This window comes from Oncorhynchus masou, chromosome 12 (assembly GCF_036934945.1).
Source record: "Oncorhynchus masou masou isolate Uvic2021 chromosome 12, UVic_Omas_1.1, whole genome shotgun sequence".
Taxonomy (NCBI): domain Eukaryota; kingdom Metazoa; phylum Chordata; class Actinopteri; order Salmoniformes; family Salmonidae; genus Oncorhynchus; species Oncorhynchus masou.
The window spans coordinates 81,109,746-81,127,249 of record NC_088223.1 but is presented as its reverse complement, the minus strand read 5'-3'; the positions used below and the strand labels follow the sequence as shown (position 1 = coordinate 81,127,249).

General features: G+C 42.9%; 1 protein-coding gene across 2 annotated transcripts in view; it reads right to left on the bottom strand.

Annotated features, from left to right (window-relative positions):
* Positions 1–17,504, bottom strand: part of LOC135550924 (kin of IRRE-like protein 3) — a 267,107-nt gene that overhangs the window by 128,853 nt on the left and 120,750 nt on the right. For both annotated transcript variants that reach the window (XM_064982166.1, XM_064982167.1), the window contains one exon: positions 11,458–11,607. In XM_064982166.1, the coding sequence (XP_064838238.1) occupies positions 11,458–11,607 (150 nt within the window). The remainder of the gene's footprint in view (positions 1–11,457; positions 11,608–17,504) is intronic.

Below are 17,504 nucleotides of genomic sequence, written 5' to 3'. Positions count from 1 at the left end.
GGAAGAGTCTGGCTGACTGGCAGATCTGGACGAGTCTGGTTGACTGGCAGATCTGGAAGAGTCTGGCTGACTGGCAGATCTGGAAGAGTCTGGCTGTCTGGCGGATCTGGAAGAGTCTGGCTGACTGGCAGATCTGGAAGCTCTATGCAAACTGACAGCTCTGGCTGCTCCATGTAGACTGGCAGCTCAGGCTGCTCTATACAAACTGACAGCTCTGGCTGCTCCATGTAGACTGGCAGCTCAGGCTGCTCTATACAGGCAGGAGGCTCCGGCAGTGCTGTAGAGGAGGAAGGCTCTAGAACCGCTGAACAGACGGGAGACTCCGACAGCACAGGAGAGGGAGAAAGCGCTGGCTGCGCTGAACAGGCGAGGCGCACTGAAGGCCTGATGCGTGGTGCTGGCACTGGTGGTATTTGGCCGAGGACACGCACAGGAAGCCTAGTGCGGGGAGCTGCTACTGGAGGGCTGGGGTGTGGAGGTGGTACTGGATAGACCGGACCGTGCAGGCGCACTGGAGCTCTTGAGCACCGAGCCTGCCCAACCTTACCTGGTTGAATACTCTCGGTTGCCCTGCCAGTGCTGTGAGGAGAAATAGCCCGCACTGGGCTATGTAGGCGAACCGGAGACACCGAGCGCAAGGCTGGTACCATGTAAACCGGTCCAAGGAGACGCACTGGAGACCGGATGCGTAGAGCCGGCTTCATAGCATTTGGCTCGACGCTCAATCTAGCCCGGCCGATACGCGGAGCTGAAATATACCGCACCGGGCTATGCACCCGCACTGGGGACACCGTGCGCACCACTGCATAACACGGTGCCTGCCCGGTCTCTCTAGCCCCCCGGTACGCACAGGGAGATTGCGCAGGTCTCCTACCTGACGCAGCCATACTCCCTGATAGCCCCCCCCCCCAAGAAATTTTTGGGGCTGCTTTTCGGGCTTCCATCCACATCGCCGTGCTGCCTCCTCATACCTGCGCCTCTCCGCTTTAGCCGCTTCTAACTCCTCCTTGGGGTCCTTTGGCAGTTCCTATGGCTTCCACTAGATGGCAACAGTCTAGAAATTGTTCAATGTTTTTTTTTTTGTTAAATGAAGAAGTAGTTGTATTCTTTCTAAGTGCCACTCAGGTAGACTCTAGTCTTTTGTTGCGCGTGAATGAGAGTGCAATCCGTGTTGTTTTTCTCCGGTATTGGAAACAGTTTATTTCGTCTTCAATTTTATCGATTATTTACATTTTAGGGTACCTGAAGTTGGATTAGAAACGTTGTTTGAAATGTTTGGACCAAGTTTACAGGTAACTTATTAGATCCTTTGTAGGCATGTTGGAACAGGCGAGTTGGAACAGGTGTATTTCTGAATCCAATGTGCCAAATAAACTGACATTTTTGGGATATAAAGAAGGACTTTATTGAACGAAACGACCATTCATTGTGTAACTGAGACCTTTGGGATTGCAAAAAGATGAAGATCTTCAAAGGTAAGAGATTCATTTTATTGCTATTTCTGACTTTTGTGATGCATCTGTTTGGTTGGAAAATGTGTTTCATGTTTTTGTATGCGGGGCTCTGTCCTCAGATAATCACATTGTATTCTTTCGCCGTAAAGCCTTTTTGAAATCTGACAAAGCGGCTGGATTAACAAGAAGTTAATGTTTAAGCAAATGTAAAACACATGTATTTTTTTCTGTCTATTTCTGTATTTTGAATTTGGCGCTCTGCAATTTCACTGGATGTTGTGGAGGTGGGTCGCTAGTGGAACGTCTGTGCCAGAAAGGATAACTTCTTCTCTTTTAATTTTTGGATAAAAAAACGTTCCCGTTTTAAACAAGATATTTTGTCACGAAAAGATTCTCGACTATGCATATAATTGACAGCTTTGGAAAGAAAACACTGATGTTTCCAAAACTGCAAAGATATTGTCTGTGAGTGCCACAGAACTAATGCTACAGGCAAAACCAAGATGAGATTTCATACAGGAAATACCCCAGATTTTGAATGCGCTGTGTTCCAATGTCTCCTTATATGGCTGTAAATGCGCCAGGAATGAGCCTACTCTTTCTGTCGTTTCCCCAAGGTGTCTGAAGCATTGTGACGTATTTGTAGGCATATCATTGGAAGATTGACCATAAGAGACTACATTTACCAGGTGTCCTCTTGGTGTCCTCCGTCGAAATTATTGCGCAATCTCCAGCTGCGTCCACTTTTACATTTGGTTCAGAGGAGAAAGGCAACTGCCACGAATGATTTATCATCGAATAGATATGTGAAAAACCTTGAGGATTGATTCTAAACAACGCTTGCCATGTTTCTGTCGATACTATGGAGTTCATTTGGAAAAAAGTTTGGCGTTGTAATGACTGAATTTTCGGGTCTTTTTCTTAGCCAAACGTGATGAACAAAACGGAGCAATTTCTCCTACACAAATAATCTTTTTGGAAAAACTGAACATTTGCTATCTAACTGAGAGTCTCCTCATTGAAAACATCCGAAGTTCTTCAAAGGTAAATGATTTTATTTGAATGCTTTTCTTGTTTTTGTGAAAATGTTGCCTGCTGAATGCTAGGCTTAATGCTATGCTAGCTATCAATACTCTTACACAAATTGGGTAGCTATGGTTGAAAAGCATATTTTGAAAATCTGAGATGACAGTGTTGTTAACAAAAGGCAAAGCTTGTGAGCCAATATATCTATTTCATTTAATTTGCGATTTTCATGAATAGTTAACGTTGCGTTATGCTAATGAGCTTGAGGCTATGATTACGCTCCCGGATACGGGATTGCTCGACGCTAGAGGTTAAACTTCTGAATGAATGATTATGTAGATCGAAGCCGCCTCTTAAGAACAAATTCTTAGTTACAATGACAGCCTAGGAACAGTGGGTTTAAGTGCCTTGTTCAGGGGCGGAACGACATATCTTTACCTTGTCAGCTCAAAGATTAGTTCTAGCAACCTTTTGGTTACTAGCCCAATGCTCTAACCACTAGGTTACCTGCCGCCCCACTTTAAAGAGCCTTCTAATCTTAGACAACAAATAAATATAGTAAAACAATGACTTCAAACACAGTCCATTCATCACTGGATTTCTTCAAATTGCTGTGCAGGAAAAGGATATCATCCACCGTGTCTGGTCGCAGGCATGAAGCTGGCTTCTTTATGAAACCACACATCTATCTGAAGGACAGTTGACCTTTTGAAGCCATATAGGAAATCAACAAGAATCACAAGTGTTCTTTCACAGTAGCTGGCCTTAAATTTTCTGCAGTTTTCAACTGCACTGTCCCACTCCGTGGTGGATAACATTGACTCTTCATGTATGTAATGGGCTGTAAGGAATAAGTGTCCTATTTTTCAAAATCATCAGTCCACATGTCAAGTGTAATTGCGTCATTGTATTTACCCAAATTCTCTCTAAACTCCGGGACCACACATCAGTTGATTTATTTTGCTTGATGCAGGAGTCTCGTGCGATGGGATAGAGACTGACTGAAACATTCACATCGCCATTAATTTACAAAAGGATCGTCTAATAGCTCGGATAGGTGTGGAAAAATCCCCAAATTTGTGCCACAGTTTAGACTACCGATAGACGGTCAGTCGGAGTTGAGTCCAATTGTAAAGTGTAGCATAAAGGCCACCAAAAAGGGCAAACTTGCCATGTATTCAATGCTTAAGTACTCTAAATTGTACATTTCTAACTCAATTTAGATTTGCGCTCACGAAAAATGCATCAACCCCTACAAATATATGAATTTATTATAATCCACAGAATAATTCAAACAATATTAGCTGTAGAGAGAGCAGAGACTGCATACTAAAGACAATTAGAAAGAATATGTCTTTAAAACTTCTTGAAACTCCCCATCCCGGATCCGGGTTTGTGACTAAAGCCTCATGCTCATTAGCATAACGCAACGTTAACGATTTCTGAAAATCGCAAATAAAATGAAAATAATGCGTCTGCTCTCAAGCTTAGCCTTTTCTTAACAACACTGTCATCTCAGATTTTCTAAATATGCTTTTGAACCATAGAAATTGACTAATTTGTGTAAGAGTATGCAAAGCTAGCATAGCATTTTGAGTAGCATTTAGCACGCAACATTTTCACAAAAACCAGATAACCAAATAAATAAAATAATTTACCTTTGAAGAGCTTCTGATGTTTTCAATGAGGAGACTCTCAGTTACAAACCAAATGCGCAGTTTTTCCTGAAAGCGTCTGTGTGTAGGAGAAATCGTTCCGTTTTCTACATTGCGTCTGGCTACCGAAACGAACCGAAAATTCAGTCACCTACAACGTAAAACTTTTTCCGGATTAACTACATAATATCGACCGAAACATGGCAAACGTTGTTTGGAATCAATCCTCAAGGTGTTTTTTTCACATATCTCGTCATTGATATGCAGTTCGTGGAAGCTTGCTTTCCTCTCTGTATCGCATGGAAAAATACTGGCAGGTGACTTTTGCGCACTAATTTCGGCGCAGGACACCGGGCGGACACCTGGTAAATGTGGTCTCTTATGGTCAATCTTCCAATGATCTGCCTACAAATACGTCACAATGCTGCAGACACCTTGGGGAAACGACAGAAAGGGCAGGCTCATTCCTCTCGCATTCACAGCCATATAAGGAGACAATGGAAAACAGAGCCTCAAAAATCCTTGTCATTTCCTGGATGCCATCTCATCTTGGTTTTGCCTGAAGCTCACGTTCTAGGGCACGCACAGAGAATATCTTGGTATTTCTGGACACGTCAGAGTGTTTTCTTTCGAATGCTATCAATTATATGCATAGTCGAGCATCTTTTTGTGACAAAATATCTGGTTTAAAACGGGAACGTTTTTCATCCAAAAATGAAATAGTGCCCCCATAGATGTAAGAGGTTTTAACCCTGCATTAAAATATTACTTATTTTGATCGAAAGCCAGGAATGAGTGAATCACTCAGCCCTATGCTGTTCCTGCTTCTGTTGCCTTTTTGATTCTATGATCACCAAGCCTCATGCACCCGCAAAATGTTGGATAAAGCAAGTTCACAAATCTTGCAGTTTTTAAGATTTGCTTTGCTACCTTTTAGAGCTAGGGCTACTTTTTTCAACATTCTGTTAAAAATCGCGCAACATTTCAACATCCTGCTACTCATGCCAGGAATATAGTATATGCATATGATTAGTATGTGTGGATAGAAAACACTCTGAAGTTTCTAAAACGGGTTAAATGATGTCTGTGACTATAACAGAACGTGTTTCGTGGTCAAAATCCCAAGGAAACCTGATCACAAAATCGACGAAGAAAAAATCAATCCGCCAGTCTCTGTATTGTCTATTGCAAGGTATAATAGATAGCGACCGGCTTACAGTTCCTACAGCTTCCACACGATGTCGCCAGTGTTGTGAATTCTATTCAGGTAAATACTTGGTCATATGAGTAATAGGCACATCCTGTCTTTGGGTACACAGCAGGAAGTTATGGAAGGGGGAAAGTGGACGTCGTTTTCCAAACTTGCTGCTATTGAATACAGATCGCTCCGTGATCAATTTGATCGTTTATTAATGTTTACTAATACCTAAAGTTGGATTAAAGAAGTAGTTTGAAGTGTTTTGTCAAAGTTTATAGGCAACTTTTTAATTAAAAAAAATAACGTTACGTTTAGAAACTGTGTTTTTTCCTGGATCACACAGTCTTCATAAATGGACATTTTGGGTATACAAGGACCGATTTAATCGAAGAAAAAGACCCAATTGTGATGTTTATGGGACATATAGGAGTGCCAACAAAGAAGCTCGTCAAAGGTAATGAATGTTTTATATTTTATTTCTGCGTTTTGTGTAGCGCCGGCTACGCTAATTCTTTTGTTTACGTCCCCTTCAGGTATTTCGGGGTGTTGCATGCTATCAGATAATAGCTTCTCATGCTTTCGCCGAAAAGCATTTTAAAAATCTGACTTGTTGGCTAGATTCACAACGAGTGTAGCTTCAATTGAATACCCTGCATGTGTGTTTTAAAGAACGTTTGAGTTTTAACGAGTGCTATTAGCATTTGGCGTAGCGCATTTGCATTTATTGTTGGCAAGGTGGGACGCTAGCGTGTCGGGTGGGCCAGAGAGGTTAATTAGAATAGACTCTCTGGTATTACTTATACTTTATTTAGTGTTGTTTATAGTCTTCCAAACTGGCAAATTAATTATATTGTAATCTAACTGCACCTGTTTGTCATGCAACACTATCCGATGCACTTTTGACAATGATTTTACATGAGGCCTAATTACATGATATGCCTAAAATACTTATATCCACTAGGCTAATAAATAATACAATTTTGCCTTTTGATTATTTAATTAACCTATATTACCCCTTTGGAGCACATGCAAAAGTGATTTACAGTTTTTGAACGGGAGTGACAAAATCTTTTACAATTGAATTTGAATGAACTGAATGATGGGGATGAAGAGGAAGAGATTGAGCTATTTAATATATGTGTTTTATTTATTATATTTACTTGTGGAATGTTACCGAATAGATGACAAGAATATAAATAATAATCTGGTGGCACTGATAGAGAGTCAGGCGGATAATGGAGTGAAAGTGCACTGTACTGTAAGTATGCAACAAAGTATCCTTTCCAATTAATTGGAATACAATATAAGTCATTCCCCCTTGATGGGCTATCAGCAGGACAATAGATTCTTGCCCAGTTTAGGGACTATAAAAGTATTAATGGCATGTCACTTCACCTATCTCTTTGCATAGCCTACCACATGTACTGTTTTCTAACCACACCTGGATGGATTCCACAAGTAAATGCAATAAATTACTATGGGAATAAATATCACTGAATTACAGAAATATTGGTATTAAGTAGGCTAATGCAATTGAAGGCAAAAAATTGTTGCTTACACCCAAAGTCATTCACTTGTTATAATAGTACTTGAAGCAATAGCCTACCCGCGTGTATTCAACTATTTCAGCACTGTTTTGCGCTGCTTTGAGACAAGCATGAAGACTGATCTTGATAAATAAATCTGATTTTTATTTTCACTGAATCTCTGTTTGGGTGTTGGGTAGCCTACACTTAGTCGCTTAGTAGCCTAGGCCTACTCCCAACCGGTCACGTTGTACAGCAACATATATTCCTAACGGAAACCCAGAGGCCAAAAATGCATTTTCGCTCTTCCTGGAATAGAAACACCATAATATTAATACATTTAGTTAAGCAAAATTTCTAAGAGTATAAACAGCACAATAAATACAATAATTAATTATAATTAATCCCATACAGTCTGTTCTAACAACAAAAAATGCACAGCCAATATTATAAACAGTCAAATGCATTCATGAATTCAATCGCTTTAGCTGACATGTTGCTGTTTATTCATTGTTTAATTATGCAAGGCTCCCTTTTTAATTTTTTTTGTTTCATAACTAAAATGGTTGACTGTATTTAAAGACATGGGTGGCTTGTATGCTGTGTGATGACATGCACAAATTAATTAATGATTGATTGATATACTGTATATTGAAATAGGCTTTTATGCCTATAAGTAAGTTACGCTAAAACACCTACAGTAAACATGACTCTTAGGCATACATTGCTATTCTAACTTCCGCGACGCATATAAGGCCCTGCCCCGCCCTCCTTTCGGAAAAGCTGACCACGACTCCATTTTGTTGATCCCTGCCTACAGACAGAAACTAAAACAAGAAGCTCCCACGCTGAGGTCTGTCCAACGCTGGTCCGACCAATCTGATTCCACACTCCAAGACTGCTTCCATCATGTGGACTGGGATATGTTTCGTATTGCGTCAGACAACAACATTGACGAATACGCTGATTCGGTGTGCGAGTTCATTAGAACGTGCGTTGAAGATGTAGTTCCCATAGCAACGATTAAAACATTCCCAAACCAGAAACCGTGGATTGATGGCAGCATTCGCGTGAAACTGAAAGCGCGAACCACTGCTTTTAATCAGGACAAGGTGACCGGAAACAACAAGGTGACCGAATACAAACAGTGTAGCTATTCCCTCCGCAAGGCAATCAAAGAAGCTAAGCGTCAGTATAGAGAAAAAGTAGAATCTCAATACAACGGCTCAGACACAAGAGGTATGTGGCAGGGTCTACAGTCAATCACGGATTACAAAAAGAAAACCAGCCCCGTCACGGACCAGGATGTCTTGCTCCCAGGCAGACTAAATAACTTTTTTGCCCGCTTTGAGGACAATACAGTGCCACTGACACGGCCTGCAACGGAAACATGCGGCCTCTCCTTCACTGTAGCCGAGGTGAGTAAAACATTTAAACATGTTAACCCTCGCAAGGCTGCAGGCCCAGACGGCATCCCCAGCCGCGCCCTCAGAGCATGCGCAGACCAGCTGGCTGGTGTGTTCACGGACATATTCAATCAATCCCTATCCCAGTCTGCTGTTCCCACATGCTTCAAGAGGGCCACCATTGTTCCTGTTCCAAAGAAAGCTAAGGTAACTGAGCTAAACGACTACCGCCCCGTAGCACTCACTTCCGTCATCATGAAGTGCTTTGAGAGACTAGTCAAGGACCATATCACCTCCACCCTACCTGACACCCTAGACTCACTCCAATTTGCTTACCGCCCAAATAGGTCCACAGACGATGCAATCTCAACCACACTGCACACTGCCCTAAACCATCTGGACAAGAGGAATACCTACGTGAGAATGCTGTTCATCGACTACAGCTCGGCATTTAACACCATAGTACCCTCCAAGCTCGTCATCAAGCTCGAGACCCTGGGTCTCGACCCCGCCCTGTGCAACTGGGTACTGGACTTCCTGACGGGCCGCCCCCAGGTGGTGAGGGTAGACAACAACATCTCCACCCCGTTGATCCTCAACACTGGGGCCCCACAAGGGTGCATTCTGAGCCCTCTCCTGTACTCCCTGTTCACCCACGACTGCGTGGCCACGCACGCCTCCAACTCAATTATCAAGTTTGCGGACGACACAACAGTGGTAGGCTTGATTACCAACAACGACGAGACGGCTTACAGGGAGGAGGTGAGGGCCCTCGGAGTGTGGTGTCAGGAAAATAACCTCACACTCAACGTCAACAAAACTAAGGAGATGATTGTGGACTTCAGGAAACAGCAGAGGGAACACCCCCTATCCACATCGATGGAACAGTAGTGGAGAGGGTAGTAAGTTTTAAGTTCCTCGGCATACACATCACAGACAAACTGAATTGGTCCACCCACACAGACAGCATCGTGAAGAAGGCGCAGCAGTGCCTCTTTAACCTCAGGAGGCTGAAGAAATTCGGCTTGTCATCAAAAGCACTTATAAACTTCTACAGATGCACAATCGAGAGCATCCTGGCAGGCTGTATCACCACGTGGTACGGCAACTGCTCCGCCCACAACCGTAAGGCTCTCCAGAGGGTAGTGAGGTCTGCACAACTGTCATGCATAGGTGTAATAGGTGGCAGGGAAGTCAGGCGCAGGAGAGTCAAATGGAGTATAAAATGGAGTCTTTTAATAAAGTTCACAGAGTATGCTCCATAACACTAAATGTACATAAATAAACAAACATGGGTACGAGGACCCGACGCGCACCTATACAACAATCACACTACACTGACAATAAAACAATCTCTGACATAGACATGAAGGGAAACAGAGGGTTAAATACACAACAGGTAATGAATGGGATTGAAAACAGGTGTGTGGGAAGACAAGACAAAACCAATGGAAAATGAATAAAGGATCAATGATGGCTAGAAGACTGGTGACGTCGAATGCCGAGCACCGCCCGAACAAGGAGAGGCAACGACTTCGGCAGAAGTCGTGACAACAACGCATCACCGGGGGCAAACTACCTGCCCTCCAGGACACCTACACCACCCAATGTTACAGGAAGGCCATAAAGATCATCAAGGACATCTACCACCCGAGCCACTGCCTGTTCACCCCGCTATCATCCAGAAGGCAAGGTCAGTACAGGTGCATCAAAGCAGGGACCAAGAGACTGAAAAACAGCTTCTATCTGAAGGCCATCAGACTGTTAAACAGCCATCCCTAACATTGAGTGGCTGCTGCCAACACACTGACTCAACTCCAGCCACTTTAATAATGGGAATTGATGGGAAATGATGTAAAATATATCACTAGCACTTTAAACAATGCTACCTAATATATTGCTTACATACCCTACATTATTCATCTCATATGTATACGTATATACTGTACTCTATATCATCTACTGCATCTTTATGTAATACATGTATCACTAGCCACTTTAACTATGCCACTTTGTTTACATACTCATCTCATATGTATATACTCTACTCGATACCATCTACTGTATCTTGCCTATGCTGCTCTGTACCTTCACTCATTCATATATCTTTATGTACATATGCTTTATCCCCCTACACTTGGGTGTATAAGACAGTAGTTTTGGAATTGTTAGTTAGATTACTTGTTGGTTATTACTGCATTGTCGGAACTAGAAGCACAAGCATTTCGCTACACTCGCATTAACATCTGCTAACCATGTGTATGTGACAAATAAAATGTGATTTGATTTGATTACAGCTCCATGTCATTTCAATAACTTAGCTTCTCAAAGACGCCATCTGGTGGTCGAACTAGCATTAATGGCAACAATGGCTGACAGTAAAATACTATGACGTCATGCACTCCCAACATGCTATACCATTCCATAGCAACCCGCAAGCTGTGGAGGCTCTTGAGGGGATGATGGCTTTTACTAACGGCTGAAATGGAGTCAATGGAGAGGTATCAACCATATGAAAACCATATGTTTGATACCATTCCATTAACTCCATTCCAGCCATTATTATGAGTCGTCCTCCCCTCAGCAGCCTCCACTGGCAGTATGATGCAACTATTAAAGGAATAACCACTGTAGGTAGGGGTAAAAGTAACAGGGCAACTGGGTTAGATAATAAACAGAGTAGCAGCAGCGTATGTGAAAGGTGTGTGTGTGTGTGTGTGTGTGTGTGTGTGTGTGTGTGTGTGTGTGTGTGTGTGTGTGTGTGTGTGTGTGTGTGTGTGTGTGTGTGTGTGTGTGTGTGTGTGTGTGTGTGTGTGTGTGTGTGGCGTCAATATTCATGTGTATGTCTCTGTGAGCTTATGTAGTGTGTGTGTATGTGTGAGTTGGATTGTCAGTGTAGTATGTGTGAGTGTGTGTGTCGAGTCCAGTAAGTGTGCATAGAGCCAGTGCAGGAGAGTCAGTGCAAATAAAAAGGGGGTCAATTTAAGTAGTCTGGGTAGCCATTTGATTAACTGTTCAGCAGTCTTATGGCTTGGGGGTAGAAGCTGTTCAGGAGCCTTTAGGTCCCAGACCTGGCGCTCCGGTACCACTTTTAGATATAGATATAAAGGGTTTCTGAAAGCTTGATAAATGCCACATTACCATCACCATTCTAAGTAAAGTGATACCGTAATAAGTAAGGGGCTTTCCTACCTGAGAGGTCCCTGTTGACTCCCAGGGCCATGCCATCTCGGAGCCAGAGCACCATGCCGTGGTACCCAGGGATGGAGCAGGGCAGGGTCACTGGCTGACCCGCCACCACCACCAGGTCTGTGGGCTGCTGGGTAAACACCGCACTGGCCCCTGAAACAGAGAAAAAGGGTATATTGTCAAAATAGTTTCCATATCATTTAATTTTGTACACACACATTTAGTGATATATGCCATTAAACCACAAGAGTCTACGTCCTGTCTACTAAGATAAATGGAACTGTTTTAAGAACGTCATACCAAGGATAATTTGATTTAGAATTTTAAGCCGTTGAAGTATCTAAAAAATATTTAAAACAAATACTGGAGGAAACATTTGTCCGTACTACTATTAGCTCATTGAATAACCAACTCACTACACGGAACAACAGATAGTCCCCCCCCCCCCAAAAAAGTGTTTATCTTATATCTGAGAAATATAAGAAAAATCAGTATTTTGACACCCCTTCAAATTAGTGGATTTGGCTAACCCACCCGTTGCTGGCAGGTGTATTAAATCGAGCACACAGCCATGCAATCTCCAAAGAAAAACATTGGCATTAGAACACCCCTACTGAAGAGCTCAATGACTTTCAATGTGGCACTGTCATAGGATGCCACCTTTCCAACAAGACCACATTTCTGCCCTGCTAGAACTGCCCCGGGCAACTGTAAGTGCTGTTATTGTGAAGTGGAAACGTCTAGGAGCAACAATGGCTCAGCCACGAAGTGGTAGGCCACACAAGCTCTGCTGAGTGCTGAATTGCGTAGAGCGTAAAAATTATCTGTCCTCATATGCAACACTAACTACTGAGTTCCAAACTGCTTCTGGAAGCAACGTCAGCACAATAACTGTTCGTTGGTAGCCCCAGGAAATGTTTTTCCATAGCTGAGCAGCCACACACAAGCCTAAGATGACCATACTCAATGCCAAGTGTTGGCTGGAGTGGTGTAAAATTTGCCACCTTTGGACTCTGGATCAGTGGAAACGTGTTCCCTGGAGTGATAAATCACGCTTCATCATCTGGCAGTCTGACGGACGACTCTGGGTTTGGCAGATACCAGGAGAATGCTACCTGCTCCAATGCAAAGTGCCAACTGTAAAGTTTGGTGGAGGAGGAATAATGGTCTGGGGCTGATGTTCATGGTTTGGGCTAGGACCCTTAGTTCCAGTGAAGGGAAATCTTAATGCTAGAGCATACCATGACATTCTAGACAATACTGTGCTTCCAACATAGTGGCAACAGTTTGGGGAATGCCCTTTCCTCATTCAGCGAGGTCAATACAAAAATGGTTTGTCGAGATTGGTGTGGAAGACCTTGATTGGCCTGCACAGAGCCCTGACCTCAACACCATTGAACATCTTTAGGATGAATTGGATCGCCGACTGCGAGCCAGCCCTAATCGCCCAACATCAGTGCCCAACCTCACTAATGCTCTTGTGGCTGAATGGAAGCAAGTCCCTGCAGCAATGTTCCAACTTTTAGTGGAAAGCCTTCCCAGAAGAGTGAAGGTTGTTATAGCAGCAAAGGGGAGACCAACTCCATATTAATGCCCATGACTTTGGAATGAAATGCTCGAAGAGCAGGTGTCCACATACTTTTGATCATGTTTTGTACTTCCATAAATGTTTTCGACTGGTACCAGAGACATTCAGATGAGTCTTGTGAGGCCGATAGGCATCCTTTACAGAAAGGGGTCACATTAGTGTGTAGCCCAAACTGTTTGTACGCTACAGACAGAAGTTGGCTGATGGGTCCTCCCGAGTGGTGCAGTGGTCTAAGGCACAGCATCGCAGTTCTAGATGTGCCACTAGAGATCCTGGTTTGAGTCCAGGATCTGTCTCAGCTGGCCGGGACCGGGAGACCCATGGGGCAGCGCACAATTGGCCCAACATCGTCCGGGTTAGGGGAGGGTTTGGCCTGCAAGGATGTCCTTCATCCATCGTGCTCTAGTGACTCCTGTGGCGGGCTGGGCGCATGCATGCAGACACAGTCGCCAGGTGTACGGTGTTTCCTCCAACACATTGGTGTGGCTGGCTTTCGGGTTAAGCGGGCATTGTGTGAAGGAGTAGTGCGGCTTAGTTGGGTTGTGTTTCGGAGGACGCATGGCTCTCGACCTTCATCTCTCCCGAGTCCGTATGGGAGTTGCTGCGATGAGACAAGACTGTAACTACCAATTGGATACTACGAAATTAGGAAGAAAAAGTAAAACATGTATTTTTTTTAAATAAATAAGTTGGCAGATTGGCTGTACAGATTTCAGATGAGTCCCAAGATGTGTGTGGGGGTCAAAACGGAGAACACTGTTGTGTTCATGACAGTCTCATCTTTCCCTAGAGGGATTATAATCGTTTGTAGGCTACAGGGTCTGACAGCTCTGTCACCGTTCACCTTAGATATGGAAGTATTCCGTAGGTGGATGCGATGGATTGAGACGCATTCAATGCAAAAAAACAGTTGTCTGTCTTAAACTGACAGATTTTATGGGGATTGTTTTATTATGCTCATTTGATTTCAGCGGGTCGCGGACATCAACCACAGGGGGTTAAAGCTGACGCTCTTATCCAAAGCGACTTGCAGTAGCGCATGAATACATTTTCACATGGGTGGCCCCAGCAAGTTTCAAACCCACAACCTTGGCATTGCAGGCGCAATGCCCTGCCAATTGAGCCATGCTAGCCTGGTGTGCAACAGTGCTGCTTCCAAGGGGTTACTGTCTGGGTAGATGTTAGATCGATGAAGCATTTGTTAGATATTTTTTTCCTGAGTGCAACAATGAATCCTAATACTAATGTTGCCACAGTAGCCCAGTGAAAATAAGCATACAGAAGCTATGGATGGAAGCAAGTCCACGGACCATGCACCACTACAGAAAAACAAAAGATAAAGCGCTAATGATGTAGCAATGAACTATTGACTTAACTGAGCTATGTTCAACAGAGAACACAAACAAACGGTAATTACCAATCATTTCTGTTAAATGGGGCAAGGAGAGGGAAAGGGAATGTAGCTGTTAGTGAAGGTATAAACAAACAAGAAATTGAACGGGCTGAACAGAGATGAAGGACAGGATGAAGAAAGTAATCAAACAGTTGAAAGTCCTGCTGAGACAGAGGCTGTCCAAATATGGACAATTGCAAAGGTGACTATGCAGTGTGTTAGTTAGATAGTGTCCATGGATGGTTGAATTAATGGGGATTGGCTCGCATAGCGAAAAAATGCACAGGATAAGGTGCTGGCATTTCGGCCACATCATCCCACATTCATAAATACTCCAACCCATTATCACATGGAAATATTCACACTCAACTTTCATTGCCTGCCATTTATGTTGACGTAAGTCTTACGGTAATGATGACACCAGGTATTAGGAGAGCACTTCTATTAACATCACAATTACCTTTTTAACCGCAAATGCATTACTGCAACCATCAAATCAGAAATGATCCCATGTAACTGTTCAACTTGATCTGTCTTTAGTCTCATTCATTCCCATCTCAACCCTCATTGCAACAAATGACTGCAGTATCTTTCTATTGCTGGCAGCAGAGATGATTAGACATATCTGGCTATAGATTCTCTTGCAGCACACAGTGGTTATCTACTGTAATGTACACAGTATAGGTCAAGCACCATGTCTGTCTGAGAGACACAGTCAAACACCCATGTGTGTGCGCGAGTGTTTGTGTGCGTGTGTGTGTACATGAGTGGAATCAACACTGAAGTGCGGACTGGTGCATTGCTGACAGCAGCTAACCTCATTTAGAGAACGCATCTTGAAAGGGTGTGAATATCGTGAGACAGGGTTCTCTGGAGGAGGGTTCGGTACAAGGTATAGTTTTGTAGGAGGAAAACTTGAATGTCTCACTAAAGAAAATAACACATATTCAAGGTATTGCTGAATTGGGTTTCTACTATATCAACATCTCCGGTACACTGTGTCCAAATATTTTATACAGGAAAATCCTTTCGCTGTTTACTTCCTATAATGCGAAAAAAAGGGGGAAAGCAGACGACATAAACCAAATCTTTACTTCTGTTCTCTCTGGAGACGTACTTGGTCGATTTCCGTCTTTTAATTCAATAAGCTGCAGCTTTATGAGGTGTGCCTTTCATATGCATCATCCAACCATTGATTAGATGAATCTCCATAGAGAACAGACACAGCAAACATAACAACTGCTGTGCTATAGTAGCGTGGTAGAGAGGATTATATGTCCCAAATGGCACCCTATTTTCTATATACTGCACTACTTTTGACCAGACCCATAGGGCTCTTAAGGGGAATAGGGTGCCATTTGAGACGCAAACATAGTGTTGTCTTGTCTACAGGCTTCCTTATTATGCTTCCATTTTGACAGTTACAGCTCTTAAGGTGTCTAATGTGTATCTATTGATTCTATGGCAACCTGTATTTCTATCTCATATCTGATGTTATTAAGTGCTCTTGCTGAACAGTTGTTGTAATATGTGCTTATTACTTTACGTAAAAAGTGAACAACATTTTAGTATTTCATATTCGATTATTTATCTACCAGTCATCCCATGGTCCAGATCCAGACAGTTGCAAGATGGATGGCATGTTGAATATCGATCAGGCTGATGAGTCATGATGCCTTTCTCCCCAGACAATCCAACAGTTTCTCAGTCCATTAGTGGAATCAACATTGTGTTACATGAGGCATTGCTGGTGCTCTTAAGAGACACATTTGTTTAGTTCATGCAGGCAAGGTAGCAGCCTTTCACAGATTTAGACAGGACTTGATATCTTGGCGAAATTACTGCCAACATCATCTTCAGGTAAGCAAAGGGTGACAGTGTCAGGTAGTAAAAAATACTGGGACGTTCTGTGGGTGAAACCACTGTTGACTTGAGAAGGAGACCTATATGTTTGACTCTTGGGTTTTTATGCCATTCTGTTCATAAATTGTGCCTCCTTTGCCCCCTCTCCTACTAATAAATTGTATTTCATCTCATTATCTCACCTTGCCTCCTTTTCGAAGTACATTGGAGAAGATTGTCTGAAGGACAAATCTAGGATCCTCTCCAATGCGTTTTGAGGAAGAGGCGTGGAGAGAGGAAGCAAGGAATCAAGGAAATGCATTTGAGATTCACTATTTTGAGGTGCATGTCTGTTTCAAAGACAGCATACTGTATGAATTAGCATTATTTCTACTCTGTGCTGTATGCATAAGGGAAATATACCTGCCTGCACAAACTGTTTACTTCCACTCATGATAAACAGTTCAGTTGAGTATTGTCTTTGCCACTGTTGGCGACATTAACAATATTCATGCTGACTTTCCACAGCAAATGTATTTCCCAGTACTCTCACCAATGTCAAAAGGCTGCCATCTCAAAATGCAGAAAAATGACTTGATCTGACACAGTTTAACAAACAAAATCGACAGTTTGAGACCTCAGATAACCTCAGAAAGAGCACTGCCCCAAGAGAGACTTAAGGGCAAAGTCTGTTCACATTTACATTGCATTTAAAACCAAATGGAATCTCAGGATCTGTGGGGGTGCAATGTAATGCTTCAATCTAGCCCTGGACTCCTAGTGGTGCCTCACAACAGGGATTCTGCAGAACATGGATAGCTCTAATGTGAGTCTGAATATAACAAATGAATCTCATCATCACATCACCGGCTTCTCAGTGTGCGAGGACACACTGAGTCAATTCAAAACAAATACATATATTTTGTCGAGGATACTTCTCATAAATGTTCTGTTTGCCTAAAACTTTTACATTTCCCTTCACATTCAGGATGCCAAATTACATGAGCTCCTCCAGCACAAAGGCAAAAATTGTGCTTGTGCCAAACATTCTGAATTAGTTGGAGACTGAAGTTCCCAGAAGTACAGAATGTTTTAGTTGTTAGAAGACTTACAATTGGGAGATGTGCCAAAATACAAGAGTGAGTAATCACTTTGTTTGTACCATGACTTACTCAAGACAGTAAGGAAGTCTACACACACAGAAATGACTCAAGTGTAACTTAAGCT